This window comes from Aspergillus caelatus (genome assembly GCF_009193585.1).
Source record: "Aspergillus caelatus strain CBS 763.97 unplaced genomic scaffold BDV27scaffold_29, whole genome shotgun sequence".
NCBI lineage: Eukaryota > Fungi > Ascomycota > Eurotiomycetes > Eurotiales > Aspergillaceae > Aspergillus > Aspergillus caelatus.
Window position 1 is genome coordinate 143,885 of NW_022475292.1, and position 27,672 is coordinate 171,556.

A 27,672-nucleotide genomic window follows, 5' to 3' on the forward strand; every position below is an offset into this window, starting at 1 on the left:
ACTTCATACATACAGTCTCAACCCCGTAATTGATGAGACACGATGATAGAAAAGAAAAACCTGACGCCAGATTCTTGCCTGACCTCTCTTCCTGAGCCCCCAGCTACCACATGCATGTGGGTGAAAAGATTCACAAGCTATTCCCACTCAAACGGTTCATAGTCGTAATCGTAATCGTATTCATAGTAGTCAGACTTGTGCTCTTGGCAACAAGTCCAGCATTTCTAGTATATGACATTAGTAGGGGACATGCCAATTTTGCGAATTTACCTCCCAGTGATACTTACACCGATCTTCTTGGCGTACTGTGGCGAGAGAATTAGTATTGCTCAGGAGTTAGAACATCTATGACGCTGTAGTACTTACCCAGTGGCGTGGGCAATTTTGTCTGTGGTGAAAGCAGCTTCTCCAACAGACTTCAGATGAATCAAACGGCGTGGCAGCCGCTCCAGACAAAAGAACCGAGGCGGTTACAAGGGTGATGGCGGAAAGCTTCATAGTGACAACACTGTTGGGGATGCTGCAAGTAGATATAGGGAAACTATCTCAGAATGATGTGGACTTAGCGAAATGCTGGTAAACTATGGCATTCTTGAACTTAGACTGATCGAAAGCAGTGGAAGGGGAAAGACTATTATATGTCAAATGGTGGTAGATTTGACTATATGTACATTGTTCCACAGTAGGTAAGGTGAATGGTGGGAAGATTTGCGGAGAGCATGACTGACTTGCTACGTAAAGAACTATCTGGATATCTCATTGTGTAATCCCTTTTCCATGCGATCCGACGGGTGGATCAAATGCCGTATCTAGACCTTGTCAACACAGAGCTTTGGGGATCTTAGGTAGAGGAGGACTGCTATGCACCAATATTTGAGTTTTACTAATCATGATTTTACAATGAATAATGTATACGAGATCTGTGTTCCCGGGGGCTCCCATAGGGATTCAGTGTATCTGAAGGATTTGTGAAAGCTATTTTATATTTCATAATACTCTCTACCTTATTATGTTATCACCTCTTGTGAATTCGATTGAGTTATACTTGCCTAAATACCAAACAGCATGGTAGCCCGAGAAATTCCGTACAAGACGTGAAGAGACGTTACCTATAGTACGATATTGTCGTATCAGTACTAACCTAGAGGCTGTTACATTAAGGTAAAAAAGATGCTTGATCCTTTAACCCCTAGATTCCTGTGTAATTGCTGTTCAATTTACTTAATATCAAAGTTGGATGTATGACGGGAAGCGTCAGCTGGAATGTACTTGGATGTGATTAAAATTCCAAAACTTGCTGGAAAGCCCGACGCCCCCAGGGGATGCATTTCACTAGATGAATACATTCAAAGGCACAAGGGGAGCAAGGGCTTGTGGTCTACTTTCGGGTGGTGGCTTTGGGGTGTCCTTCCATGAATATTTGGAGTCTTTGGGGATTGTTATGGTTCAACGTTAGAAGGAAGACAGTCTTGAATACTCGATCGACCAATTTGGTTACATGATCTGCATCTGTATGTGGCTATATGACGTCTACATTGATCACACAGGCGAAAGACCGACAGGGACTAGATTCTTGCCATCCGCCGCAAGGCATACTTTTAGGCGCTGAGGTAATAGCAGTGTCTTGTAAGATACGCCGGTTACACCTCCGTTTCTATCTTGGAATATAGAGGTCTGTGACTCAGCCATAAATTGATCGGGCTATTTCATAGAAGGGTTCGCAGAACCGATGCGTGAGTGTTGGGAAGCACACACTATAATGAGCGTACAAAAGTCTTGCTTGACTAGAGCTTTATTACTCCTCCCACTCAAACAGTTCATAATCGTAAGGCACCACCTGGCGCTCTTTGCAGCAAGTCCAACAGCGCTAAAATGCGTGTTAACGGGCTTTCTACCTTGCTTGGATGACATGAAGCTTACCCCGAATTGCTTAGCGTGCTACGTATGACACCCCAAATTAGCATAAGACTGCTAGAATATGAACGAGCTTACTCACCCATTCACTCGGACAACGGGACCTTTCGTGGAAGCATGCTTTCCAACAGATGGCTGAGGTAGTGTCGGCCTCCGAGAAAAGTGGGCCAGCAATTCCCCCAGAGATGATTGTTGTCGCAACGGCGAGGACGGATGAAATCTTCATTTTAGCGAAAGATAATTCTCTTGGATGAGAATCTGTTCCAGATGGGATATTTCGAGAATCTCCATGTAGGGTATAAGTGGAAGCAGTATTTTATATTGGACAACAACGAGGTTGTCTCGAAATGTGATTTCATCATGCTTGCAGTATGACGGATTATAATTGCCCATGTAGAGTGGGTTCCGGTGGAAAAGCAGTATAAGAATACTGGTACATAGGAATTAACTTTATATCCAAAGTCAGCATGGCGACTGATTCTGGGCTCTTGGAACTAGATGGTCTAGACCGTCTGTAGCATAAAATGCCTGGTAAAACCTGGTACGAAGTCTGTGTGTCATTGGACAGTCTATCCGTCTTCAAGGTAGATATTGAACCCCGGTGGTTACATAGTTATTTGTCTGCTTATGCATGCCGTATTCCATACACGACCGAGGTCATGATTCAGTAATAGATGCTGGATATCTCAGAGCGCGAATAGACTATCAGTCACTCTAGATTTTACTTGAGAGGTGGGCCGAGCTAGAAGGGCCAATGCATGTGGAAATGCCAGTGACAGGAGCCCAACGACCCATACGATGTTAAAGCAATTATTAGACGTTATAATTAAGGATAGAATTGATCCACCACATTCCCCTTCATCTGTACTATTATTGAAGCCAATTTTCATGCTCATGATTATTCTAGCTCTTCACCCCTTCCTCTGTCCATGATAACTACCATCTCTCATCAAAATACACAAGACCCCACTCTCACTCCTGGCGATAGGGTTGTAAGAATTGACAGGTCGAGATTCTTGATCTTTTGCATGGTAGCTGGGTGTATACTCTTAAGCTCTCGTATCAGTAGATTCAGTGCTGATGAGAACACCCGTCACCCACGCGGAGAACTTGTCCTCGTCCTCTTTGATCAATCTCGAAGTCTCCTCATCCTCAAAGAAAGCCCAGTTAGCGTCGAAATGCGCCTTATCCCGATATGTCAGTACCGCCACCGCGTCGTAGTCGAAGTCTGCCTGGTCGCCCATTAAGACCGCTGCAGGAAAGTCAGGCGGCCCATCGCGCTTCACGTAGTGTCGTACGTGGGACAAAGGAAAGGTGTCTCCGGTTAGATTCTTCATAAGGGGGATGTGGACATTCTCGTAGTGGTCGTGGTATTGGTCTGGGGTGAGACCCTCTTTCCGACGGCCAAACATAAGCAATTGGAAGCCGTAGGTGGTGAGCGGTAGCCCCGAGGCAAGCTTCATATTGAAAGAAGAGCGATGTATAGGTGTGCTAAGCTCTGAGCAGGGATAGTAGCTATCGTGAGTTAGATGATGGCCGTTGTTTCGAGAAATAAATACTTGACACAGGAACAAAAAGATGCTCAGAGTTGGATGGGATCGTCGCTATTTAGGCCGCCTGGGGGCAGGGCTTAAGCTTGGCAGGGCGCCTTAAAATCCATTTTTATCTCCCATCCCGCTTCTTCGATTCAAACTCAACCGCTTTGGGCATTTTGGACGCCATCACTTCAATCGGTCAAAACCTTGAACTTGAGTTTTAACTTTTAAGTACTAAATGATGTGCTTTACTTTTCCTCGGATACTCCCTATGTTTTTACAATACCTGGGGCCATAAGCGAACTATATTGAGTGGTCGAGGGTACCGCTGTAATGCTACTTCATATATAACCCCCGTAAAAAAATATAAACTATTTGACTGTACATTGCTAAGTCATGCCGTACAGGTCGAATTATCCTGATCTCCTGGCAGCATTTTTCACCGCGCTTCTCACCATGGCGTCAATATTCTACCGGCCATCCCGAGTGCCTAGGCAATTTTCTGCCTGGCGTACCTTGTTTCAACGCCCTGCATCACCAGTGCGTGAGTTGTCTCGATCACCTTTCACTCTCGAATCAACGGAGAAATTCGAGGAAGAAACACTGTCATGGTACTCTCCCGATAGCTTTTATCCCGTCAGAATCGGCGAGGTATTTCAATCGAGGTACCAGGTGATTGGTAAACTGGGCTATGGTGGACACTCAACTGTTTGGTACAATCAAGGAGCGATGCGAACATACGGGTATGATTATGTATTGTTCACCTTCCATAGAAGCCTTCTAACAGAACTTTCACAAATATTCAAGGAAAGAACATCATGATGGCTGTCGAAGACACTGCGATCTTAGCCAACTTTGAAGAGGAAGAGAAATCCAGTCCTAGCCCGCGGAAAGTCGTTGGAGATCGGGTGATCTATGCATCTCGAAAGCTGAGGAAAACCAAGCAACATGGTCAACCTACGCTATGTGATTTTGGTCAGGCTCGGCGTGGGTCGAATACTTACTGCGGGGATATTCAGCCTTATATCTACCGGGCTCCCGAGGTGCTATTGCGAATGCCTTGGAACGAAAAAGTTGACATCTGGAATGTCGGAGTGCTGGTATGCCTTGATTTCCTTTGGACCAGCCTTTTAATCAGGCTATTTCGACAACTAGTGGCCATTCCCTTTTGCTAACAATGGGTGCAGGCATGGGATTTGTTCCAACAAGGTCATCTATTTTGCGCTCGAGATTCAGATAAGCAAAGCTCTGGTGCTCATCATCAGGCTGAGATGATTGCAATCATGGGGCTACCACCGAAAGATATGGTTTGGAGCAGTGTCTATGCGACCGAATTCTTCGACGGAGAAGGTGTGTCCGAATCATGATCTTCCAGAAGGTCTTTGCTAATTATAAAATAGGGGATTAGAAGGAACAATTTAGATTCCTCCTATATCGTTAGAGAAGCTTGAAGGCAATTTGGAGGGTGAACCGCAACGGCTGTTACTCCAATTCCTGCACAAGATGCTCAGATGGAAGCCCGAGGAGAGAGAATCGGCAAGAGAGCTACTGGACGATCCTTGGCTACGGTCACCCTAACCACCCTAACCACTCTTATTGTTCGGCCAGTAAAACTCTAAACGACATGATGATAGCTTAAGTCCCAGGTCTACAATCCTATTAGTTAGCCAACTATTGAGCTGAATCAACACCGGGGGTTGAACCTGAAGCTGAAGTGTGTTTTGACTCAATGATTGGCTAGCAGCTGGAATATTCACCGAAGAGGCTGGCAACCAGTAGATGATACTTATGAAAGTGCCCAGCATCCTATTCATGGCCATTGATAGGGTTTCACTTTTCCAACGGAAAGCATCTACGGAGTATATCCAGCAAATTAGTCCGTTATGAAAGGTCAATATAAGTGACAACTTGCACCCAGGTGATAGAGCATCATGGTAACACTGGTTATTGGAAGGATACAAGTCCCCCTTTCATATCTAATAGCTAGCGTCATGAAATCATCTTAATGAATGAAAGACATGTCCTGTCGAGCTGGGGAACCTGATTCTTGAGCTCTGGGTAAGAAATGGCGGAGAGAAAGCCGATGCACACTTTCCCGACACCTCTCGGACCGCTTCCGAGGGTTATCGGATCTCCGCGTGAGTCCACGATCCGCCATACAAAATACAATAAATCACACAAGTAGGATTATTGTATACACACTAACTTCGTCGATAAACATGACAATTTCAGATTATATTGTCTCTCTAGCGGAGGCTCAGGCGCGGCTCCCTCCTCCAGTGGATTCGAGTCGGTTGCTTGAACAAATTGATCAGCAGGTAGACCAGCTTCCTATCCTCGTGGTTCTCGATGACGATCCCACTGGGACACAAACATGTCATGGAATCAATGTCTTGACAGTGTGGGATGATGCAACTTTGGTAGAAGAGTTTTCCACATGCGACCGTGGATTCTTCATACTCACTAACTCGCGCGCGCTCCCTACCGCCGAAGCTCGCAGACTCATATCCGAAATCTGTACGGCGGTGAAGAAAGCAGCAGTACAGGCTCAGAAGGCCTTTGAAATTGTCTTACGTGGTGATTCAACTTTACGGGGACATTTTCCCGATGAGCCCCAGGTTGCCGAGGAGGTAATTGGGCAAGTCGATGGCTGGATCCTCGCACCGTTCTTCCGACAAGGCGGAAGGTTCACCATTGACGATGTCCACTATGTGGCCGATGCTGAAGAAAACCTGGTTCCGGCTGCCCAAACCATCTTTGCAAAGGATGCGACGTTCGGGTACACAAGCTCCAATCTAATCGACTACGTGGTCGAGAAGTCAAATGGCTCAATTCCTCGTCATCGTGTGCAGTCTATCTCTCTGCAGGATATCAGAGAGGGGGGTGTTTCTGCAGTGGCCAAAAAGCTGCTCGAATTTGCGCAAGGGTCTATCATCATTGTCAACGCGATGATTGATACTGACCTGGAAATTTTTGTCCTTGGTCTGCTGCAGGGTACGCGTCACCAGTGAACCAACCGGTCAAACATGTCTGCTGACATACTTGTGTAGCAAAATCCGCTGGTCGCAACTATATTTATAGGACAGGAGCTGCTTTTGTATCGACGCGACTAGCGATAAGAACGAAGCCTCCTCTCAGTGCACGCGACTTGGGACTCGACACGGAAGCGTCTTCTCCGGGCGGGTTGATCATTGCCGGATCCTACGTGCCCAAGACGACTGATCAGCTCCAATCTCTGACTTCGGGACGTGGGTCTGAACTAAAGGTCATCACTCTGGATGTGGAGGGACTGCTGCATAGTGCTGAAAGCAGCTACGCTACAGTACTTAATGCTGCTGATGAGGCTGGCAAGTATATTGTCGATGGACAAGATGTCCTACTCATGACAAGCAGACGACTAGTTAGCAGCCATGACGAGTTATCTGGTTTGCAAATTGGAAGCAAGGTGTCTAATGCATTGGTTTTATTTCTACAACTCTTGATACCCCGGCCTCGATATGTCATTGCCAAGGCGAGTTGTGCTCTATGTAAATGGATAATGCGAAGCTAACGTATGGAGAGCGAAATAGGGCGGTATCACTTCGTCAGATTTAGCAACGACAAGTCTTCGCATGCGACGTGCTCAAATCATTGGCCAAGCACTGGCGGGAGTACCTATTTGGCGCTGCGAAGAGCCGTCATCGAAGTTCGTCGGTATCCCATACGTTGTTTTCCCAGGGAATGTCGGCCACCAGGAAGCCCTGTTGGATTTGGTCACGAGTTGGAAAAGCAAAAGCCCCGAGAAACAGCCAAAAATGCAGTATCAACGACTTGGCAACAGTGGGTTGAAAGTCTCCAAGATTATTCTCGGTTGCATGACATTCGGCAATCCGTCATGGGAAGGCAGTCCATGGGTTCTTCCAGAGGCCGAAGCACTCCCGCTACTAAAAAAGGCATATGATTGTGGCATCAACACATGGGATACAGCCGATACTTATTCCAACGGGATGTCTGAGATCCTGATCGGAAAGGCTCTAGAGCAGTACAATATTCCACGAAGTAAAGTTGTCATCATGAGCAAGCTATACTACCCAGTTCTTGCACCTGAATCGAATGCCCGACCCAATCCTGCCGTGAACGATGGTGGCCTGGTCAATCAAATGGGGCTAAGTCGGAAGCACATCTTTGACGCAGTGGAGGCATCTCTTACTCGACTCAAGTCCAGCTATATCGACGTTCTACAACTACATCGCATTGACGATACCCAACCGGAGGAGGTCATGCGCGCTTTACACGATCTCGTTCAAATGGGCAAAATCCATTACCTGGGTGCATCCAGCATGTACTGCTGGCAGCTCGCGAGATTACAATATGCCGCGAAAATGAACAATTGGACCACATTCACCAGTATGCAGGGTCTTTATAACTTACTCTACCGAGAAGAAGAACGTGAGACAAACAGATTTTGTCAAGCTGAGGGAATTGGTCTGATCCCGTGGAGTCCTCTGGCACGCGGGCTATTGGCTAGACCATGGAATGTCAAAACCGATCGGTCCATGAAGGATGCAAAGACTGCAAAGTGGTTCGCTGGTGAGCAGGATCAAAAGATTATTACAAGAGTCGATCAACTTGCGCGGTCGAAGGGATGCAGCATGAGCGCAGTTGCGATGGCATGGCTGTTGAAGAAGGGCGCTTGTCCGATTGCCGGGTTGAATAGTATCGAGAGGATAGAGTCGGCGTCAGAGGCGCTGGCGGTTCGTTTAAGTGATGCTGATATACGCTTTCTCGAGGAGCATTATAGACCTCTTCCCGTGCAAGCGATCTGATTCCTGTCCTTACTATCAAATGAATCAAATTTAAGATGAAGTTATTCGATATATATTTACACGAACCGTTGGTACCTAGCAAACACGGAACGATTAGTATCGTGGAGTAGAACCATGCCAGAGAAAATTCATTAAGTGGCCAACTTAACACTCATTCTCCTAGTAAGATTTCTAATCTTCATGTGGGGCCATACTACGAGAATCTGACACTTGCAGGCATCGATGCAAGTTATTTGAAGCAGCAATAAAAGGATGCGTCTAAACCCAAAAGGGAAGTAGTTCGTCTTGAGTTATAGCAGGACAACGACTGCGTTTTCTTTGGCACCCAGAAGTAGGTAATGAAATTGATAAGCGATGATAGTTATGAAAACTAGGCATGTCATAGCTCACTTCCTGAGTATACTCACGAGTCCGTACTGAGCCAAAAATAGTCTCTCCAAAGATGGGAGTTTTTTAATACTGGCAATTGTATTAGCAATGGTCAGGTGACTAATTCCTTCCTAATGTAGTATAGCGGGTCATCATATCTCACGGTAGGGAGATAGACCTCAATATCTTCCAATATGACAGATAACAGTCCACACAAGTCAGGGAACTAAGGGATGAGCACATCCCCACCTAAAACACTATGATCCTCTTCCCACGATACCATCTATTTGAAATAGGGGACCAAGCCTGGTGTCCCGAATGGATGCGAGCCTACATCCAATCATATCTAACGCGCGTGTGGAATCTGCATATCCCGCCATTCGGCAAGGCCCCTCCAGCAGGTATAGCGGCGGACCTTATTCTCGAGCACATACAGGATCCGGATTCATTCACGTTTGTTGATCTTTGTGCGGGGGCAGGTGGCCCGACCGGAACGCTTGAACATGTTTTGAATGCGAAGCTCAGAACGGAGGGTAAGCCAGCGGCGCGATTTGTTCTCACGGACCTTCATCCTCGATTGGAAGAATGGTCTGCCATTAGTAAACGGCAGGAGAATATCTCATTCGTTTCTGAGCCTATGGATGCTGCGAAATGTGAGAGAGTGGCACCGGGGAGCCGGAAGGAGTGCAGAATATTTAATCTCTGCTTTCATCATTTTGATGATTTGCTTGCGTCGACTATATTGCGGAAGGCGACGGAGTCTGCTGATTCGTTTATGTAGGTTTTTTAGTTGGGATAGAAGGAAGGGAAGAGAAATGCTAATGTTTGGACTACTGGTAGAATTTTTGAATTTGCTCAGCGCAATTTCACTTCGTTGCTTAACATTCCTGTTATGCTTCTTTTCCCTTTCTGGTATACCCTTTGTCGGTACAGATATTCTCCTCCGCACTTATTCTTCACATATGTGATTCCTTTGCTATCTTTGCTTATTTCTTTTGATGGTCTGGTGTCGACCATGCGTTGTCGGACACCGGAGGAGATTCGAGCGCTCTTGGATGGACCGGACTTGGACCTCAATGACTGGGAGTTTAGGAGTGGGCACCGTATGTTGTTCGAGCCGTTTGTACATATCTACTACTACATCGGAGTTAAAAAGGAAAAATTGTAAAATAGGCCCCGGAACCAATGCTTTGGCAGTTAAGTAATGCAAACTTCGTTCGTGCAACCCATGTTGTTTCACTGTATTGACAATTCTCCTATCCGTCTTTTACACTCTCGGATGGCATCAGATGCTAGTGTCTGAGACTGGCGCCTTGACATCAGACCAACCCAGTCAGTTTCCCGTGTCATACCCGAATACCCCAGAACTAGATCGCGCATCCATTGCAGGATACCATCTTGCATGTGAAATGCGCCACGGTTTCTGAGTGCTCCATTGACATTGGCTGTAGTGGGGGCCTTGCGTAAGTCCTCGTAGAGCGTGAGGGACTCGTAGATCAAACTGTTAAGTGTCTCGTCTGAAGAGTTCGTTTGGCTATCTAGCCGTTGTGCAACTAAGCCTAATAGGATTCCTAGCACAGCGCCGTCCTCTCCTGCCATTGCAGCACCTTGAGCTTGGTATGGGAGCGTTGGGTGACAAGCGTCTCCTAGTAGTGTGGCCGAGCCCTAGTGAATCGGTACAGGTGAGTGAATATTCTTAAGGCTCTCAGTCTTCCATAGGATCAACCAACCTTGCTCCAGGTATCTAATTCGGGCAGGTGGCATAGCTTCCACCGAACCACCGATGATATGCAAGAGATCAACGTCTGAAGTCTACAGCAAGAGTTAGCGGTCGAATGCATCATGGTAGCCAGTATGGAAATTTGAAGCCTCCTACGTTGCGTCCCAATCCCGAAAACCCGATCTCATTTCCTCCAAATCACCCTCATTGGTACGTACTCCAGTAGGCAAATTGTCAGGTTGCAGCAGAACCAGATTATATTCTTCACCCCCTCGTACTGGGTAGAAGACGGCATGTTTCTCTGGCCCTAGCCAGGCGGTGACAGAAGTCTTGCTACAAAGGCTGTCTATCTCCGAGTTGCAAAGGGCCTCAAGTTGCCTCCTTGGAAAAACTGCACGGTAGGCCATATCACCCGTTTCAATGGGTGGAACAGGTTGATCAAAAATCGTGTCTCTGACTTTTGACCATAGCCCTGACCACAAGTCAGTCTATCGTAGCTTGAACGCTATTGGACAGGACGCTAGACAAACCATCGGCGCCAATGATAATATCCCCTGTCACTGTCTCACCACCTTCGAGAACAACCTGTGTGTTCTCGACATCTAGGTCATTGACATTAGCTCCGAATCGTATCTCCACGCCCATAAGCTTAATCCTATTGAATAGAATTTGCTGATAATCCGCTCGGTGAATGATACTGATCTAAAGTGAGACAAGCATGCTCAGTGGTCCAAGTGACAGCACATTATACATACACCCATGGAGCTCCATACTCGCGAGCGACTGTCTGTCCACATTCCATAGATGTAATGAGTCCACCGTGCTTGTACCGTCGAAGATCCATTGATTCGACAATCGCCCCTTTCTCTAAGACCTCTTGCTTGAGGTCTAGCGCCTCCAATACCCGCACGCCATTCGGAGGAATTTGAATACCTGCCCCAGCCTGAATATATCAAATACGCTCCTGTTAGGCTATCTGTGCTCAAATCAAGCTTTTCTAAATGATGTATTCCCAACACTTACGGGCAAGAGTTCAGAGCTGCGTTCGAGAACAATCACATCCAACTTTTCGCGTCGACAGGCTATAGCACATGTTAAACCGCCTATACCAGCGCCTACGATGATAACCCTCATGGTGATCCTTCGTTCCGAGCGCTGTTATTGGGGGTCCTTTTGATCTCGGTGAGCTGACTTGCGCTACTGGAGGCTATAATCGCTAGCGCTAGAAGAGCCTGCTTACCCTGCGGGGTTGAAATTTACGTCTAATGCTAGGCGCTCTAGACCGCATCCCTTCCGGTGGCTGGGAGATTTCTAGGCTAGTTAGAGGGGCCTAGATGTCTCTTAATTAGCAGGCCTCATTTTGAAGAGTATTAATTTATTGGGACGTAACTCGGCCATAACCCCTGTTGAATTGACTTCGGTTGCTAGTCTGGTGTCTGGTCGAGTCTGTCTTCGTTACTGACTTTTTTCACCTTAGTTACAACGCCCGTTTCTGCGTATCGGGATACCGTATGTTTTGGCCGGGGACACAACCGCACCTCATGACAGACACAAACAAAAAAATAAAAAATAAATAAGATTCAATAAATAAATAAAAATGAAGATAGGATAAAATAAAAGTTAGAAAAAAGAATGGAGACAGGAGGAAAGAGATGAAGAAATGTCATGAATGGTGTTGACTAGCTGGGTATGACCGCACTGACACCAGCAAGTGTCTTATATGGGAATAGGAGGGTTTAGTGCTCGCAGAGGTTGAATTCCCCGGTCTCATAATTCCGGTTGTGCTTTGCGGACTAGAGACTGCGCTCTGCCATGAGCTCCAGTCTTGCCTCCTTCGCCTCATCCATAGTCATCAGTATTTTCAAGTCTCGCTTGTTCTTGTGGTTTATCTCCTCTGGAAGCCAATCCTCTCGTTGCGGAGGCACATTGGCCGCGGAGATAATCCGCCTGTGGGGATCCACGAGAAACAAAGAGAGAATCCTGCGATGGCCCAGCTTTGACCGGTCAACCAGAGAAAACGAGGACACACGGTGCTGGACTGTGTTGGAGAAAGTGAGCAACCGGCCGTCCCGGCAAAGAACGCTGCCCAGCTTCTGGGTCACATTCGTCTCGTCAGAAGCGAAAGTGTCATTGCCAAATCCGAAGACAGCTTGGAGAAACTCGTGCCGGCCTTGCTCGTAATCAATATCCCAGAAGTCACTCAAGCCATCTGGATAAGGATGTTTGATATTCTATTTCCAAGGACATAGAGAACACTTTGTTTGCGGTATCCTATAAGTTGTCGGAGCTACAAATCTAGTTAAGGTGGACGATGAAGAAATCTACTACGTAGAGCAAAGAAATCATGAGCGCTAGGCCTATATAGGCAGGTGGCCTGATGAAGTACTAATAAGATTGCATTTCAGGCACACCCGCTATCCCACTTTGGGCGAGGTCGCTCTACCCTCAACGACGGAGTATAAATCTATTTCAGTATATCACTAGAAAAAGGAATGGGTATTAATATACAATGTAAACTTGGAGACCCCATCTGGCCATATACGATTCTGTACTCCTAGTCATGATATTTGGTCTGCGATACCCTACGGCAGAAAGCTGGATGCCAGGTCTGGGAACGTGAATTCTCCAATATCGCCGAATAGAAAATCATCCATCTGGGGCCCCGTGGGGTCGACAGGAAAGTGAACCGGGTCTTTTCCGAAATGCTGAGTTGCGTTCGTGAAGCCTTGTCCGTCTGTAGTTGCAATGTACGGATTCTGAGTTGTTTGGTGGCCGTCGCCCAGATTATTAATCCCTAGGTTGACAGCACAACTGGAGAGCTTCCGACTCAGACCAGGGGCCATGCGCCGGATTGGGTGCTGAGGAATGCAGTTTTGATTGCGGAACAGGTCTAGAACGGCGCCAATCAGATGAAATTCCTCCTGTACATTGATAGAGAGTTGTTCGTGGTGGTTGTGACATATCTCCAGCAACAGATGACCAGCAAAGGCAATCATGATATGGAAGTAGTGAGGCATGCCCACGAGACTATCCTTCAGCTGGTGGTCATTTAGAATCATCTCGTAGATTCCAAGAGCTGCATCATGGGCCATATTGGCGGCAGAGACGAAATGCATGGGGATGGCATTACCATGAAGTCCTTTAAATACCTGATGACCAAGGTAGAGTTTGCCAAATTGGTAGTGCAGCTCCAAGCCCTTTCTGGGGAAATCGCCAATATATGCGTTTGTGATGAACAGCGCAGAAAATTTGGCGAACCATTTGTCTAGCTGTCTTGAGTAATTTGTGATGTGGTGTGTAAGAGTCGGTGGCAGCTGCGTCTGGTTGTCGGACCCCAACACATCTCGGACCTGACCCATGATTAATAATAGGGATACTTGGGAAAGGATCCGAACATCTGATTCCGTGGTCTCGGCTCGATGTAAGTATGTTTCCCAGCTCACTGCTATGTCTTTGTCGCTGCGCAGGAGGGAGTCACGGTTGTGCAAAATCGAGAGATGTTGATCGCATACGAACAGGAGGTACCACAATCGCACTCGATCCACAGCGGCAGTCGGGTTTGCTGAAGACGGGGAGCAGGTCTCCGGGTCACGGGCCCCAATGAGATAGTCGAAGCTGCGATGAAGACGGATGTCTGCTGCGCGTCTAATGGCATCACTGCAGAGAATTCGCGAAGCATCGGCGAGCCAGAACGAGGCGATACACAAAGCCCTCAGATATCCAACATCGCGCTTTTCAAACAGTGACCGCATCACGAGGGCGCGGAATTCTCTATTACATGCTGCATAGTACTTTTGGTCCTGGGGGTCATGGAGGGCTGACACGGTACAGATGGCGGCAAGGAGGATGGGAGACGTGGTTCGTAGCTGGTGTAGGTCGTGATGCTCACTGCATATTCCGTATAGGTAATGGTCAAGACGCGAAAAGTACCGATGTAACAGCTGCTCGGCTACTGTGACTGACACAATGCCCTTGGTAATGAGATCATCTCCATGAGTCGAACGACTAGCGCGACGACCAGGTGGCGACTCGACGGATTTGGGACTCCCGAACTTAGCGATATCAAGAAATGTGTCAATGGGAGCATGGACAGCAGAAGGTGAATCGGGTGGTGACACTTCGCATCCCTCGCTTTCTTCACGGTCGGGCTCTCCGCTCACTGGAAGGTTCTCCCTCGCTTTTCCATGGTCGTTTACCAGTGGCTTTGGCCGGCCGAGATCCAAGTGTTGGCAAATGATGTCAACTGTGTCATGCAGATTTCGCAGGTCAGATTGTACCAGCTCCACATTTCTGATTGAATGGTCAGGGTTAAAATGGCGCTCTGGATCACAGTTGCGGGGAACTCACTTCACGTCTTCAACCAGCGACTGAAGACTACGATTCAACACGCAGGAAAGCGATCGGCGTCGACACCGAACACAAGGAGGGCCATCCTCCGGCATGTCACATCGGATCTAACGGAGCATTAACTTCGGCATTTAGCAAGTGGAGGAACGGCCAACCTTGTTCTTCCTACAGGCGGCACATGCGGTGATTTTGCGCGTAATAGAAGGCAAGACCTCCACCAGTGGCGGTACTGCAGTCGACTCTCCGGGTTGATGTTGCGGATTTCTCTCCGATACATTGTTCGACTGGGGAATCCTGAATGGACTTTGATGTTGTTCTACATTGGGACTCAATCTGCCCGCTCCCGGTTGTTCATGATTGGCCGCTTGTGTTGCACTCCATGTTCGTTTACGCTTGACCATGATTGTTTTCGATTGTATTATTATGTCGTTGATGTTTTGAAGTCTGAGGATGCAAAGCTGTCGTACTTGCTGAGAAGCCAGAAACAAATCGGATCTTCGGGCTTGTAACCCCGCATTGTCGGCAGATCTCTAGCCGGGCAGGTCGGGGTATGGCCGATGACTAGTTATTTATTACGAAGAAAGGATATAAAACAACCTAGCAAACGCCTTAGCCTTCGTACAAGAAAGTCTAATTTATCTGTTAATGAAAGACCCACTCTCGACACAATAATGACTTCCTCGATTGCGGCAAAGACCAGACCCCTACCCCCTGGAATCTTTTGTCCAGTAATATCCCTTTACAAATCAACGCCTCGACAAGAGATCGACTATGAAGCCTCATACAAATACTTTTCATACCTGATCCGTGGAGGTGTCGACGGCCTGGTTTTGGGTGGAACAACAGCGGAGGCAGTTTTACTGTCCCCATCAGAACGACAAGAATTAATCAAGACCGCTCGACGTGCCGCTGTAGACCTGGGATTTGAGAACTTCCCACTGGTAGCTGGTATCAGTGGGCAGTCCACCAATGAATCAATACGTTTGACCCAGGAAGCTCGCGAGGCAGGAGCAGATTTTGGGCTCTTGTTGCCCCCCAGCTATTGGGCTAAAGCTGTAACGAAGGACGTTATCATCGACTTTTATAAGGACGTTGCGAACGAGAACATTCTTCCCATCGTCATATACAGTGTAAGCTATGCCGCTTCATAATATTCACAGCTGTCTCAGAAGCTTACCGAAATACAGTTCCCCGCTGTTTGCAATGGAGTGGACATGAGTTCGGATGTCATGTCGACGCTGGCCCAGCATCCCAACATCGTCGGTGTCAAGCTGACCTGTGGAAATGCGGGTAAAGTCACCCGGCTTACTCAAGAGTACTCGCATGAACAGTTTAGTGTCTATGCGGGCTCATCGGACTGGCTTATTCCCTGCCTCAGTGGTGGTGGATCTGGTTGTGTCACAGGAATAGGCAATGTCTTTCCCAAGTCAGTCGCTAGGCTATATGCTCTGTGGAAAGAGGGAAAGGTACAGGATGCCATGAGGCTGCAGGGCTTAGTTGCACAAGCTGAAAAGGCCTGTAAAGAGGGTATCGCCCCAACTAAGTTTGCGGCAGCGCATTTTGCGGGGCCCCTGGCAGGCGTGACGGAAGCTGAGGCATTTTGGCCCCGAAAGCCTTATAAGCCGTCACCGCAGGGTATGCAACACTGGGTTATGAATGTAATGCAACATTTAGTCGAGATTGAGAATTCTCTACCGGATGTATCTGGCCCCGGTAGGGCTCAATAAGAAACCATATGTAGCAAAACAGAATAAGCAAAACAAAATCAATTGGAATTCTTTCCAGCCTTTTGACCTAACAGCATATATCTGTATCGTAAGGACTATAGCAGCATGTCCAGCAGCTGATCTACCGCTATATCGCTAATTTTAGGAAAAGGAATAATGAGATAGTATCTGCACAATATACAGCTACTATGATGACTCTTATAGTCATATGTATGTTATTGTAACCAATGAGGCCGGTATATATAACGGAAGTATACATTCTGCGAAAGCAATAATAGTCTAAATAGAGAAGAAATCATCTTTAAGCTGTACATACTTGATCCTTTGTCTCCAGAATGTGTACGCGATATGAATCTTTCCTTCACCAAGCACCATACTCGGGTATGACAATTCGCGATTCAGCTTTTTCTCACTGTTGTTCGTCATACAATACCCATCACCATCTTCTAGTACCCGTCGTTCCCACGTCTTCCCTGAATCATCGCTCCAGGCAACGCATAGGGGTGCTCGTGGTGCTCCCCAAAATGATTCCCTGCCATCCTGTGTAGATCCCTGATCTCGGCGATTGTCAACGCCATCTCCAATGTCGTCGTATAGGCCTTGTCGACGTCCAGTGGCGTCCAGCTTAGAAGAATGGTTGTACACTAGTACCACTCTTCCAGAAGGTAGCACGTCAAAGCAGATGCCCGCATTGGGGTTGGGAAGAACGGTAGGTTGTGCTGGGCTCCACGAAAGACCATCGGGCGAGGTGGCCAGATAGATATGGTCCGCCCATCGACTTCGAAAGAGGCCAAGATAGGACCCGTCTTTCAACCGCTGGATTTCCATGTGAACGCAGCCTGTGCTTTCTGGGATAACGGACTCTGTCCAGGTTTTCCCCTCATCCCTTGAGACACGGATACAAGAGATATCGTTATTTCCTAGCCAACGCTCTCCTGGCTCTACTCGGCACTTGAAAACGGGAATCACCCATGCACCATCATCTAGAACGATAACTGGTTGGCGGATGAAGATGCCGGAGTCTAGAAATAGAATTTTCTCTTTTCCCCAAGTGATTCCATCATCGTTGGAAACGCGATGCTTCACGATTGCCGAGTCTTGGTTTCCAGCGTGCTGTGACGTGTATAGAAGCCATAGAGCTCCAGCTGGTGTACGAAATAACACCGGGTTCTGTTCGCTGCGAGTATCGTCGTGGGTCATTCGTATAGCTTCTGACCATGACTGCTCGCCTGATCTCAGACGTGATAAATGGATACTGATGTCTGGTTTGCCTTCCATACTGCCACCGAACCAGGCGCAGAGGAGATCGCCATTAGGGAGTAACAGCAAGTTTGAGGCATGGCTTTGGGCTGTGGCTCCAGGAAGATAGGCCTCCCGGTAAAAGTATGGTCTGGTCGTCTCGCGCACCAAAGTGTCTTTGGGAAGTGCTGGAGTTGACCCCATGTTCAAATGCACAGAAATGGAATAGTTTTCCTTGATATCAATGTTGCACAAAGGGTTCAACAGTTTCCTAACCTTAATCTTGCTCTTAACTGTATCCAACCAGAAAGCTTCGGTATATAATGACAGGATTGCGTGGCCTTCTGCCGAGGGGTTATGATTCAAAAGCTTAAATGTTTTCGGCCCTCGTCCGATAGGCGATAAAAAGTCGGTGGATAGTCCGACCGTCCTCTACACGAGTCTCCACATTTCCCCAGATCTTCATTCAGCGGATATGTGGGGTTGGTGTCTGGAAGCTCAATGGGTTTGTTTGTTAAGTGCGATGATCATATCGAGTTGGTTGATCCATAAAATGCCAGCATATTATCTACTATGAGCCCCGCTTCCGCTGGGCCTTTCTCATTGTCGAGAGAAGTAGTGGGCTTCGAGAATCATTGTTTATATCAGAACGTCTACCAGTGTTTCGAGTTCCCCTCGTACCGCTGCATTATCCCCTGGATATTCATAAGGCCCGCATTACCAACTTATTATCATAACCGTCATCTTCCATGGCAGGGGGTACTAGTATCTGGGCGAGTAAGGAGGCAAGAACTGACCCGAAGGAGATCTTTAATCTGAGGCTTCTTTATCTCCTTATATCGGTTGCCTGGGGTGGATGGTTTTATGGCTTCGACACCGGCAACATTGGAGGCATTCTGACTTTGCCTTCATTTGAAAATGCCTTCGGTCTAAACAACCTACCAACGGCAGAAGTTGATAATCGAAAGGTGCGCTTTGTTCCGCTTTCCGCGCTGATTGAACCAGGCATTAATGAGGTTTCAGGGAACGATTGCCGCAATGCTTGCGGCTGGTGGCTCCGCCGGAGCTCTCTGCGCTGCCCCAACGTCAGACTTCCTTGGACGGAAATGGTCGGTCTTTCTGTGGGGATTTATATTTGTGGTTGGTGCTGCGATGCAGATGGTGGCTGATTATGATGTGCTTCTTGCCGGTCGCTTCATTGGCGGGATGGGGGTGGGCGCCAGTTCAATGCTCACTCCTCAGTTTCTGGCCGAGAATTCACCTAAATCCGTTCGAGGATCAATGACTGCAACATATAACTTGATGATTCTAGCCGGTATAATGCTCGCCTTTTGGATTAACTATGGTGTGTCGCTGTGGTCATTCCCCGGCGTTGAACATGATAACACGCAATGGAGAACGTCAATGGGAATTCAACTCATCCCCGGGGCTCTGATGTGCCTGATGATACCCTTTGTGCCTGAAACCCCTCGCTACTTGATTAATCATGGTCGCTCAGAGGAAGGAATCAAGAACCTCTGCCGACTACGGAAGCTTCCTATCGAGCATCCCTATGTCCAAACGGAATACCAGGAGATTGAGGCGCAGGTACGATACGAGCAGGAGTGTCATCAGGGCCACAGCTATTGGGTGGTGCTGCAGGACATCTTCCTCATCAAAAGCAACTTTCAACGGTTTTTCCTCGCCGTTATGTTGTTCCTGTTTCATAAGTTCACCGGAACAGATTCCTTGAATGTGAGTACTCCTCTTGTGCAATTGCAGTGACCCAGGCTAACTGTATTCATCTCTTAGTACTACGCGCCTGAGATATTCGAGTTAATCGGTGTCAAAGGGAGCTCCAACAGCCTTCTCACAACTGGAGTCTATGGCGTGGTGAAGTTTGTGGTGACCATCTTCTATGTCACCTACCTAGTCGATCGTGTCGGTCGCCGCCTTCCTCTGCTCGTTGGTGCCTGTCTACAAGCAACCGCAATGTTATACCTCGCATTGTATCTCCGGTTTGCCGGAACTAACACCGATACTGTTGGAGGAACTCCTGCTGGTGGTATCGTCGGTATTGTCTGGATTTACATCTACGCCTTCGGTTGGTCCTTTGGACACAGTGTGGCATGCTATGTCGTTGCGGCGGAAATCTTCCCAACTAGAATCGTAAGCTATCCCTACTATTTCTTTCTGTTATCCCCTAGGTTCAATTGACAACTAACTATATACTATTACAGAGGTCGGTCTGTATGTCAATTTGCTTTTTCGTCAACTGGATTGTCGATTACGGTATCACACGGGCTACACCGAATATGATTACTGAGATGGGATGGGGTGTCTTTCTACTCTATGCGTTACTAACCTATGCCGGGGTTGTCTTTATCTTCTTCTGCCTGCCCGAACTCAAAGGACGATCTATTGAGAGTATCGATGACCTGTTCCAGAGGCCGCTGTGGAGCATGTGGCGACATGCATACCCCACAGAGGATGAGAAAGTACGACAAGGTATTCCGCAATTGATGAAAGGTGGGGATGAGAATGAGAATGACAGAGACGGGGACAAGGATCGTCCGGTTCACATTGAGTCAGTCTAAAGTGTATGTCTACAGCTCCTATTGGGCCTTGAATTGTCATTCAATTATGCGGTATCAATATAAATTTCACAAATATCTTTTACTCATGTAAAATCACTGAGGACAATTGCAATTGTATGTTTCTAAGCAACACAGTACATAAATGTAGGGCTGTATGTTACTGGAACCCCTTCCGGCCATGATAAGCCATTCGACTACTGCACCAACTTTTGCGTTTCTTGGATATACTTTACACCATTAAGTGTAAAACAACTTGATGTTGACACAGACCATACCTAGGAAATTGAATTGGTTATCTCTGTATTCCATCCCCTAATTTGATCTTTGGCCTATAACATGACAAAGGGTCAGCTGCAAAGAAAATGTATTTCTCATGTGATGTGAACAGAGTAATTGTTGCGAAAAGACACCAGAATGGTACCCAATAATAAGCTAGATATTGATAAATGGATATCTATCGGCCTATCTCCTCAAGATGCCAATAATTTGACACAGTACCCTACCAGATAGAATAAGCCAGTGACGGAGCTTGAGCTTTGCAACCGCCGGCCTTCTCTCCGATGCATCCCCGCACCATCAGCTACACCCGGCGCAACGCGATATACGTACAATATAGACAAACTTTATATTAAACCACCCATTAATGGTAATTCGAAGCTCTGCAGTGATTAAATCAACTCAGTACACATCACACTATGGCGACTTTCACTCTCAACACAGGCGCGAAGATTCCGGCCGTGGGATTCGGGACATGGAAGGCGGCACCCGGGGAAGCTGCTGCGGCAGTCAAGACAGCATTTGAGGTTGGGTATCGGCATTTTGTAAGTTTGGTCGTGTTTTTTCCTTTTCTTATCCTTACAGTACAGACATAACTAATATACAAATATCAGGACTGCGCTCCATTATGTAAGTGTTCCCGTAGCCAGGAATATGGACATTTCCAGTATCTAATTCTACCTGCAATACAGATGGCAACGAGCGGGAAATTGGAGAAGTGTTTAAATCCACAAAGGTTCCTCGAAGTGAATATTTTGTCACGACTAAACTGTGCGTATTCTCTTACATGATTTTGGATAAACATGTCTACAATAACTAACATACGAGCACAGATGGTCTTCAGACCACCGCCGGGTCGAATCAGCTCTAGATAAATCCCTTCAAGATCTCGGCCTCAACTATGTGGATTTATATCTCATGCACTGGCCAGTAACACTGGACCCATCCTCAAATTCAGCCGAATACGGCAAAGAAAATCGGAAAGTCCATGCAGCAGGCTGGGATTTCAGCGACACCTGGCGGGAGATGGAGAAGCTGTTGGAGACCGGCAAAGTGCGGGCAATCGGCGTGGCGAACTTCTCAACGGTGAACTTGGATAAGCTATTGAAGACGGCGAAAGTGGTGCCCGCCGTTAACCAGACTGAAATCCAGCCTTTACTACCGCAGGATAAGCTGAATGCGTATTGCCGAGAGAAGGGGATTCATCAAACGGCGTTTGGGCCATTGGGTGGGTCTGGGAGTACGTTGCATTCTCATCCGGATATCGTAGATATTGCGGCTAAGAGGGGGTGTGATACGGGTAATGTGATGTTGAGTTGGGGGATTCAGAAGGGGTGGAGTGTTATTCCCAAGAGTACGAATCCGAAGCGGATTCAGGCGAATCTTGTGGGGAATGTTGAGTTGACACCGGATGAGATGGGGAGAATGGATGCTCTGGCTCTTCCCAAGGGGAAGAGATTTAATCGACCAGATTGGGGGACTGTTATATTTCATGACGATGCAGATGTGGATCTGGAAGAGTAGGTCTAGTAATAGACTGTGGAATTTCACCACCAGATCTCTCCTGCGGGTGAAACTGACTCTTGGATTTCGCAATTTGGAAGCCTTACTCTATGAATATCCTGGCGGCCTAATTTAAGTTATCCTATAGTCAATATAGACTGATTTTTAATGGAGTTTCTAGCAACCCAAATTAACTCATTAAGTCAATAGCATATTTATATTTCGGCCCTCAGACTAGGCCTTCATATATGTCATATCGTTAGAGATGGTATAGAGAGGAAAAATGAAGAGAACATTGCTGGTTTCACTAAGCTATGGAAGTTGGCCATGTATTATTCACCACACTACAATGTAACAAGGAGGCAAAGCGAGTTTCGAAATAAAGAGAAAACATCATGTAAATACCCAAAACCTCCGTCTCTTTTGGATGGGAGATCAACCAAATCATCTTCAGCCTCTCCCCATACTGCTGCTGAATTGCCTCTTTTTGCTCCCTAATCTCCCAGGTATCCGATGACAGAATATAGTACTTTGGGTTCCATCCACCAACATAGGTATCCAGTTCCTGCCTGTCTCGATAGGAACCTGAGATGCTTGGCCGTTGAGTACTCTGGATATGAAGCTTCTCCGTAACCATCGGCCGGTAAATATCGCAATTGATATGGTTTCCCCGCTCAGGGTCCTAGTCAATGCGAATCTCCCACATGAGTATATATCTTTTCTCGGTCTCGGGATGTGTCACTGCCTCATTCAAGATCATACCCTTAAGCCCAGCTACCCATTGTCCTGCCTTGTCCTCGGGAAATCTATTTAGAATAAGAGTGACATGCGAAGCTGCGAGTTCAGCTTTCGGAGCTTGCCCGCTGCAAAGATCCAGGGAAATGACTGCTCCGTCATGATAAGGTCGCCTCTAATTCCCGTCCCTGTGTAGGTCATGGTGACCCCTTGACCTTCCATGATGATCACCGGCTGATGGATGGATGGGGCTTGGATTATTGTAGAGGCTAGGAATAGAATGAAGGGGGGCGAACATCCGGCTGTTGTTCAGCCGAACTTTACAGGGCTGCATAGAAGAGGTAGGCAGCACCTTGATAACACAAGATAGATCCGGATGTTAAGATTAATATAACGATTTTACCAATCCAAGGATCGTGTCATGGTTTGATGGCAGCTTGGATATTGCTATTTTCGATGGGGCTTCAATCTATAGCTGCCTAACAAACATGGCCATGTCCTCTTCAGACAAGATGTTGAACTTCCTAAGGGATGCAAAGCTATCAAAGAATTGTGGATATTGGAAGCCAAACTCAATGCTGACCATGAGATTGATTGCTAGAAGGCGAGATCGATGGCAAAGGGCTCCCTCAAGTGTTAGGTGCTCACCCGTTTACAATCTTTTCGTCTGCTGGTAAAGCAGCTACAGGTTACGATAGCAAGGAGGCCTAAGGCACACTCGAATTGTTTTAAACTAAAGCTTTCTGCACACCATCTGCCAGTAGCGTCACGAATAGAGTGTATCAGCCCTGGTGGCGAAAGGAGACCAACATGATGAACGCAAACGCAGGAGAGCTACAGCTCCAGAGCACAGCATTACTATGAGACTCTCGGTCCATCTTGTGACAAGTCGAACGTCCCCCCACCCAACGTTTCCCAAAATAGTAGAAGCTGTCCATGTTCTTACCATCACCGAGCCAATGAGGTGCAGGTCACCCAATGTGTCTACTACTTTCTATCCTCCATCGTTTGGCTGCTTGGGGTCTTTCCCACCACACCCTCCTGTTCCAATCAATCGCTCTGCTTATTATATCATATAGCCTGCGAACTACTTAATCCTCATAGTCTCATTGCAAGGTTCAACTCTCGTGATAAGTGCGGAATCACTGTCATAGGTATACGGCCCATCGCGTTGATTCGGGATTTCAGTACGTTTGAAGAATTAGGATACTTTTGTATATATCTTGATATCATAGTGGTTTAGCCTCGCGTTAGCTGAGGTATTATCCTGTACCATATAGAACACGATGTTAGTAAAACTGGTTGACATCTCATACTCCACCAGCTACCGCCAGGAACAAGGGAATACGTATCCAAGATTTGTTCATATACCTTTAAGACTCTTGTGGAGTCCTAGAAGAGTTGACGTGTCTTAATAGTACAATGATGTCTATCTTAGTATACAATGTTTTGGAAGTATGCTTACCCACTACATCTGGAACGAAGAAGCTTACCCAAACCTTTAAGTAGAAGAACGGGTATGTAAAAATGAGTGGCCTTGATGGACGATAATGAAAAGGCTTGTTGCGGTGTCATACTCAGCGGTCATTTTCCGGAGCTTTCGGCCAACCTCATGTCGGGCTTCACGGCTTGAGGATGCGGGGATAAGGAAAGACTCCGTGGCATAATGAAATTCGACTGAGAAAAGTTCGAGTATTTCACGTTCGATGTCCGCAAGGTCGAGGTCGTCATTTGCCCATCTCAAGGTCAGGATACGGACACAATCATACCCCTTTGTTGAGGGGAGAGCATTCTTTACAGATTGATTGATGCTGCTTACAGCATCTCTAAAAGACGCCTCGTGGCTGAGGGAGTGGACAGATCGTGTCATGTATGAAGAGCCCATCTTTGCGTGGAAGATGAGATAACGAAAGGTATAGTGGATAGTCCGCTGGGCTGATCTAGAGAAGTCATAGTTACATAGAAAGTGAGGTATACTTACCGGTGATGAATGATTACACACGATGAATGGTCACTGTTTATACGAACTAGACATTTTTGCACCAGGTAGGTTGCCAGAACTACTGCCAACTTGCTTGTCTGACAACTGTTAAAGTGCAGGGACAATCGGTCTAGGAACAAAAGGGGCCTGCCAGTCGGGCATAGGGCATTCAAGCTGGTATACACATACCTGCCGGATTTGAATTTGTCAGCTAACAACATACTTTCACCTCTAGTCTGGATGTTGATATTCACTACCTAGGGAAGTCACGGGAGACTAGAAAGGCTTGGTAGCCTAAACCAGCTGCCTGAGCAGGCAGGAATGTCAGGAGGTTCAACTCCTTTTCCCCCGCCCCCCTCCTCACTGTTCCTCATCCTCTACTGGTTTCGTCCGCTCTGGATCAGGATGACCTATCCACTACATTTCTTATAATCCCTTACGATACTTCCCCGTCTACAACGCTGTCTTCTCTGGATCAGCCCAGTGGGCTATCCACTACAGCTCGCCTGCATAATTCATCACCCCCAACTCTGTATCCGGTGGATCAGCCCAGTGGATTATCCACTATACAAAAACACACAACGCCGCCTGCCCACCACGTGATGACACAAGGGCATTTTCTTCTTCCCCATATCTTCCAATTTTCTCATGGTCTTTCTGACCACAGGCCTGCTCATTGGCAAAATGTCGCAGATCAGTGAGGCTATCGTTGTGACCCCGATTGCACTCAAATCACCCAGATTATTACCCAAGAGAAAAGCAACCCCATCGCCCGAACAGTCTTCCCCTGCAAAGAGTATCATTCTCTCCCCTTTGGATGCCTTGCCATCAGTGCCAGTCGTCCACTTGGGAGCGTCTCCCATCTTTGCCGCGTCGATGCAACTTTTCCCGTCAGGTAACGCGATAATTGGTAAGCTTCCGTCTTATATATATCCTCAATCATGTACAAATGGCATATTGTTTCTTAGAGGACAGGATTCCGCTTCAGCTTACACACGCCCACCCCGAGCCCCAGAGGCGAGTAGCCGATCTTTTACCATCTCGACATGTCGTCTTGCCCTTTAATCTTCGGCACAACAGGTACGCTCTCCGTGGCAAGGCTTGGGAGCAACTGTTTAATCTATTTCCTGATACAATATCCGTGTCGTCTGATGGATATTTCCTCGTGTTCCACCTTGGTTCTCTCCCTCCCAAGCCGTGGCCGATTACCATCGCTGGCGTCCAGCCATACTTCACCACCGATCTAAATGACGACGGACCCATCCCTCCAATCAAACGCGCAAGCAAAACAGTCCTCCGCGTCTCTGCTGAAAGAAACGTCACCAAGCTTCCGCCGGCGAGAATCGATGAGGCTTTCGAGCTAGTAATAGATTACTTCTTAAGCTCCAAAATTCCTATTACAGAGATTCAGTACTGGGACACTTTTTTTGTCATTGTCCTGCAGAGCGAGGAAATCGATATGGCGGAAGTTCCAAGTGCCATAGGGCATTGTCGGTGTTATTATCTCTTTGAAGAGGAGATGGGCCGTCCCCATCCGGACGAATTTCTAGCCCAGAGAATCCGTGACCCAAACGGTGATATTGTGGACAACAGCAAATATGACGTATTGCGTCCTGGGGTTATGCTCGGTTCGGAGAGGCATCCTATCAGTGGACTCGAATTACGCACAACCTCTGGGGTCCTTGTCGAAGACTTCAGGGGTGAAAGATACATCACTGCCGCATCACACGGCTTTCCACATGGCGATAGAGTCTTCCACCCATCCGCCGGAGGCAGAGAAATTGGACGCCTCACTATGGAACTCACTTACACTGATATTGCGATTGTGAAGCTCCATGAGAATGTGCAGTTTGTGAACGAAACCTTCGAGGCCACATCGCTGGGGGTGCCCCCAACGACGCTGGTCGATTTCATACCCGCTGATGAAACGCAGATCGGCTCCGAAGTGTACATGAACAATCCATTCACTGGTTACTCTGAAGGCACATGCGGGCCCCACTCCAGGCTGCGCATTCCATCCGACGATCCCTATCAAGGATCCATACAATGGATCAAGGCGCGGTGGGTTTATATGGGTCAGGGATTTATTGATAGGCCGGAGGATGGTGTCTGTGGGTCTGCTGTCTGGAATGAGAATGGGCAAGTTCTGGGGTTCTTCTGTTATGCTGGGAGGCCAGAGCAATTAAGGGACTGGCGCTTTATGGTGGCGTCAGATAATATTATGGAAAAGGGGTTCAAAATAGCTGCGTAGTAGATTTCTTTAAAAAGATGCTAGTTTAATGTTACTAAGCCTTCCTAGGTCGCATTATACTCACCCCTTTACCACAAAGTACTTGACATCGAAGCTGATGTGTTTCCTACTATGGCTCAGAGTTTTCGGGGGTCAGAGACGACAAGGATGGGTTGATTCAGCCAGTGAGACATATCCCTCGATCAGGGAAGATATACAGACTTTAGCTCTATACTATGCTAATTCTTTTGATTATTTTTCATTCTGACAGAAGGGCTCCCGCCCTTTCATGAGACTTATTAAGGACTTCCGACCCCTCACTGTAGACTTAAACGCAATATTAATTTAACTGGAACTTGTTGACACCCGGGGTTCACATTTGTGCCATAATGACTCATCCTACGCAGAAGCTATACAAGCCCTAATAGCAGGCAGAGCTTTATCTGAAAGAAGGCACAATCCTCAGGTGGCCTTACAACATGAACTGCCGCCGCCTACTGTCGTAAAGGTCTCCGCGTTTTAGCCACCAACAACCCGAAAATGTGCGAAAGAATAAAATCATACCACCTGTCCCAGCGTATCTTCCTTTACTACTGATGTTAAGAGTTGTTAAATCCTGATATATAAGATACACCCATGCTTGAGCACTCTCCAACTGGTAGTTTATTGTTTTATAGACATATTAATCTCTAATTGCACGGGCCGGGGGTCTAAT

General features: G+C 47.2%; 12 protein-coding genes across 12 annotated transcripts; 6 read left to right on the forward strand and 6 right to left on the reverse strand.

Annotated features, from left to right (window-relative positions):
* Positions 1-137: 137 nt before the first annotated feature.
* On the reverse strand, positions 138-498 carry BDV27DRAFT_154532 (uncharacterized protein; the record flags this gene model as incomplete). The annotated part of the gene is made up of 3 exons (XM_032071980.1): positions 138-224; positions 288-305; positions 367-498. The coding sequence occupies 3 exons, from the start codon at positions 496-498 to the stop codon at positions 138-140; spliced, it is 237 nt and encodes a 78-aa protein (XP_031930992.1).
* Positions 499-2,710: 2,212 nt separating this feature from the next.
* Positions 2,711-3,466, reverse strand: BDV27DRAFT_123172 (EthD domain-containing protein). The gene has a single exon (XM_032065802.1). The coding sequence runs from the start codon at positions 3,375-3,377 to the stop codon at positions 2,964-2,966; it is 414 nt and encodes a 137-aa protein (XP_031930993.1). The 5' UTR covers positions 3,378-3,466; the 3' UTR covers positions 2,711-2,963.
* Positions 3,467-3,905: 439 nt separating this feature from the next.
* Positions 3,906-5,027, forward strand: BDV27DRAFT_142427 (kinase-like domain-containing protein; the record flags this gene model as incomplete). Its single annotated transcript, XM_032069955.1, has 5 exons — positions 3,906-4,060; positions 4,115-4,192; positions 4,237-4,549; positions 4,637-4,799; positions 4,903-5,027. The coding sequence occupies 5 exons, from the start codon at positions 3,906-3,908 to the stop codon at positions 5,025-5,027; spliced, it is 834 nt and encodes a 277-aa protein (XP_031930994.1).
* Positions 4,400-5,437, reverse strand: BDV27DRAFT_123174 (uncharacterized protein). Its single transcript, XM_032065803.1, has 3 exons — positions 4,850-5,437; positions 4,637-4,799; positions 4,400-4,549 (listed from the first exon to the last, which is right to left on the reverse strand). Exon 1 carries the CDS (start codon positions 5,267-5,269, stop codon positions 5,033-5,035), a length of 237 nt encoding a protein of 78 aa, XP_031930995.1. The 5' UTR covers positions 5,270-5,437; the 3' UTR covers positions 4,400-4,549; positions 4,637-4,799; positions 4,850-5,032.
* Positions 5,438-5,514: 77 nt separating this feature from the next.
* On the forward strand, positions 5,515-8,254 carry BDV27DRAFT_168903 (NADP-dependent oxidoreductase domain-containing protein; the record flags this gene model as incomplete). The annotated part of the gene is made up of 4 exons (XM_032074890.1): positions 5,515-5,587; positions 5,700-6,443; positions 6,500-6,960; positions 7,019-8,254. 4 exons carry the CDS (start codon positions 5,515-5,517, stop codon positions 8,252-8,254), a joined length of 2,514 nt encoding a protein of 837 aa, XP_031930996.1.
* A 576-nt stretch (positions 8,255-8,830) lies between these two features.
* BDV27DRAFT_59831 (uncharacterized protein) lies at positions 8,831-9,825 on the forward strand. Its single transcript, XM_032077049.1, has 2 exons — positions 8,831-9,400; positions 9,464-9,825. The coding sequence occupies exons 1-2, from the start codon at positions 8,883-8,885 to the stop codon at positions 9,789-9,791; spliced, it is 846 nt and encodes a 281-aa protein (XP_031930997.1). The 5' UTR covers positions 8,831-8,882; the 3' UTR covers positions 9,792-9,825.
* An 18-nt stretch (positions 9,826-9,843) lies between these two features.
* Positions 9,844-11,881, reverse strand: BDV27DRAFT_59848 (putative salicylate hydroxylase). The gene is made up of 8 exons (XM_032077050.1): positions 11,734-11,881; positions 11,584-11,673; positions 11,367-11,513; positions 11,099-11,286; positions 10,874-11,040; positions 10,500-10,815; positions 10,354-10,435; positions 9,844-10,288 (listed from the first exon to the last, which is right to left on the reverse strand). Exons 3-8 carry the CDS (start codon positions 11,475-11,477, stop codon positions 9,860-9,862), a joined length of 1,293 nt encoding a protein of 430 aa, XP_031930998.1. The 5' UTR covers positions 11,478-11,513; positions 11,584-11,673; positions 11,734-11,881; the 3' UTR covers positions 9,844-9,859.
* Positions 11,882-12,906: 1,025 nt separating this feature from the next.
* BDV27DRAFT_168906 (uncharacterized protein) lies at positions 12,907-15,113 on the reverse strand. The gene is made up of 3 exons (XM_032074891.1): positions 14,846-15,113; positions 14,691-14,797; positions 12,907-14,633 (listed from the first exon to the last, which is right to left on the reverse strand). The coding sequence occupies exons 1-3, from the start codon at positions 15,089-15,091 to the stop codon at positions 12,926-12,928; spliced, it is 2,061 nt and encodes a 686-aa protein (XP_031930999.1). The 5' UTR covers positions 15,092-15,113; the 3' UTR covers positions 12,907-12,925.
* Positions 15,114-15,361: 248 nt separating this feature from the next.
* BDV27DRAFT_168909 (dihydrodipicolinate synthase family protein) lies at positions 15,362-16,473 on the forward strand (the record flags this gene model as incomplete). Its single annotated transcript, XM_032074892.1, has 2 exons — positions 15,362-15,820; positions 15,878-16,473. The coding sequence occupies 2 exons, from the start codon at positions 15,362-15,364 to the stop codon at positions 16,415-16,417; spliced, it is 999 nt and encodes a 332-aa protein (XP_031931000.1). The 3' UTR covers positions 16,418-16,473.
* Positions 16,474-16,696: 223 nt separating this feature from the next.
* BDV27DRAFT_154540 (sialidase family protein) lies at positions 16,697-17,860 on the reverse strand (the record flags this gene model as incomplete). The annotated part of the gene is made up of 1 exon (XM_032071981.1): positions 16,697-17,860. The coding sequence occupies one exon, from the start codon at positions 17,858-17,860 to the stop codon at positions 16,697-16,699; it is 1,164 nt and encodes a 387-aa protein (XP_031931001.1).
* A 545-nt stretch (positions 17,861-18,405) lies between these two features.
* Positions 18,406-22,154, forward strand: BDV27DRAFT_168913 (uncharacterized protein; the record flags this gene model as incomplete). The annotated part of the gene is made up of 9 exons (XM_032074893.1): positions 18,406-18,624; positions 18,680-19,390; positions 19,448-19,804; positions 19,876-20,164; positions 20,381-20,384; positions 20,915-21,053; positions 21,123-21,138; positions 21,201-21,279; positions 21,342-22,154. 9 exons carry the CDS (start codon positions 18,406-18,408, stop codon positions 22,030-22,032), a joined length of 2,505 nt encoding a protein of 834 aa, XP_031931002.1. The 3' UTR covers positions 22,033-22,154.
* Positions 22,155-25,676: 3,522 nt separating this feature from the next.
* On the forward strand, positions 25,677-26,978 carry BDV27DRAFT_168916 (uncharacterized protein; the record flags this gene model as incomplete). The annotated part of the gene is made up of 1 exon (XM_032074894.1): positions 25,677-26,978. One exon carries the CDS (start codon positions 25,677-25,679, stop codon positions 26,976-26,978), a length of 1,302 nt encoding a protein of 433 aa, XP_031931003.1.
* Positions 26,979-27,672: the final 694 nt, after the last annotated feature.

Bases quoted from the DNA above. Each gene is read 5' to 3' on its own strand.
- BDV27DRAFT_123172 (XM_032065802.1), bottom strand. From the start codon at position 3,377: ATGAAGCTTGCCTCGGGGCTACCGCTCACCACCTACGGCTTCCAATTG.
- BDV27DRAFT_123174 (XM_032065803.1), bottom strand. From the start codon at position 5,269: ATGGCCATGAATAGGATGCTGGGCACTTTCATAAGTATCATCTACTGG.
- BDV27DRAFT_59831 (XM_032077049.1), top strand. From the start codon at position 8,883: ATGATCCTCTTCCCACGATACCATCTATTTGAAATAGGGGACCAAGCC. The intron at 9,401-9,463 runs GTAGGTTTTTTA...GACTACTGGTAG, and splicing joins GAGTCTGCTGATTCGTTTAT to AATTTTTGAATTTGCTCAGC.
- BDV27DRAFT_59848 (XM_032077050.1), bottom strand. From the start codon at position 11,477: ATGAGGGTTATCATCGTAGGCGCTGGTATAGGCGGTTTAACATGTGCT. The intron at 11,287-11,366 runs GTAAGTGTTGGG...TGATATATTCAG, and splicing joins GCAGCTCTGAACTCTTGCCC to GCTGGGGCAGGTATTCAAAT. The intron at 10,289-10,353 runs GTTGGTTGATCC...CCGATTCACTAG, and splicing joins AATTAGATACCTGGAGCAAG to GGCTCGGCCACACTACTAGG.
- BDV27DRAFT_168906 (XM_032074891.1), bottom strand. From the start codon at position 15,091: ATGGTCAAGCGTAAACGAACATGGAGTGCAACACAAGCGGCCAATCAT. The intron at 14,798-14,845 runs GTTGGCCGTTCC...ATGCTCCGTTAG, and splicing joins CCGCCTGTAGGAAGAACAAG to ATCCGATGTGACATGCCGGA. The intron at 14,634-14,690 runs GTGAGTTCCCCG...CCATTCAATCAG, and splicing joins TCGCTGGTTGAAGACGTGAA to AAATGTGGAGCTGGTACAAT.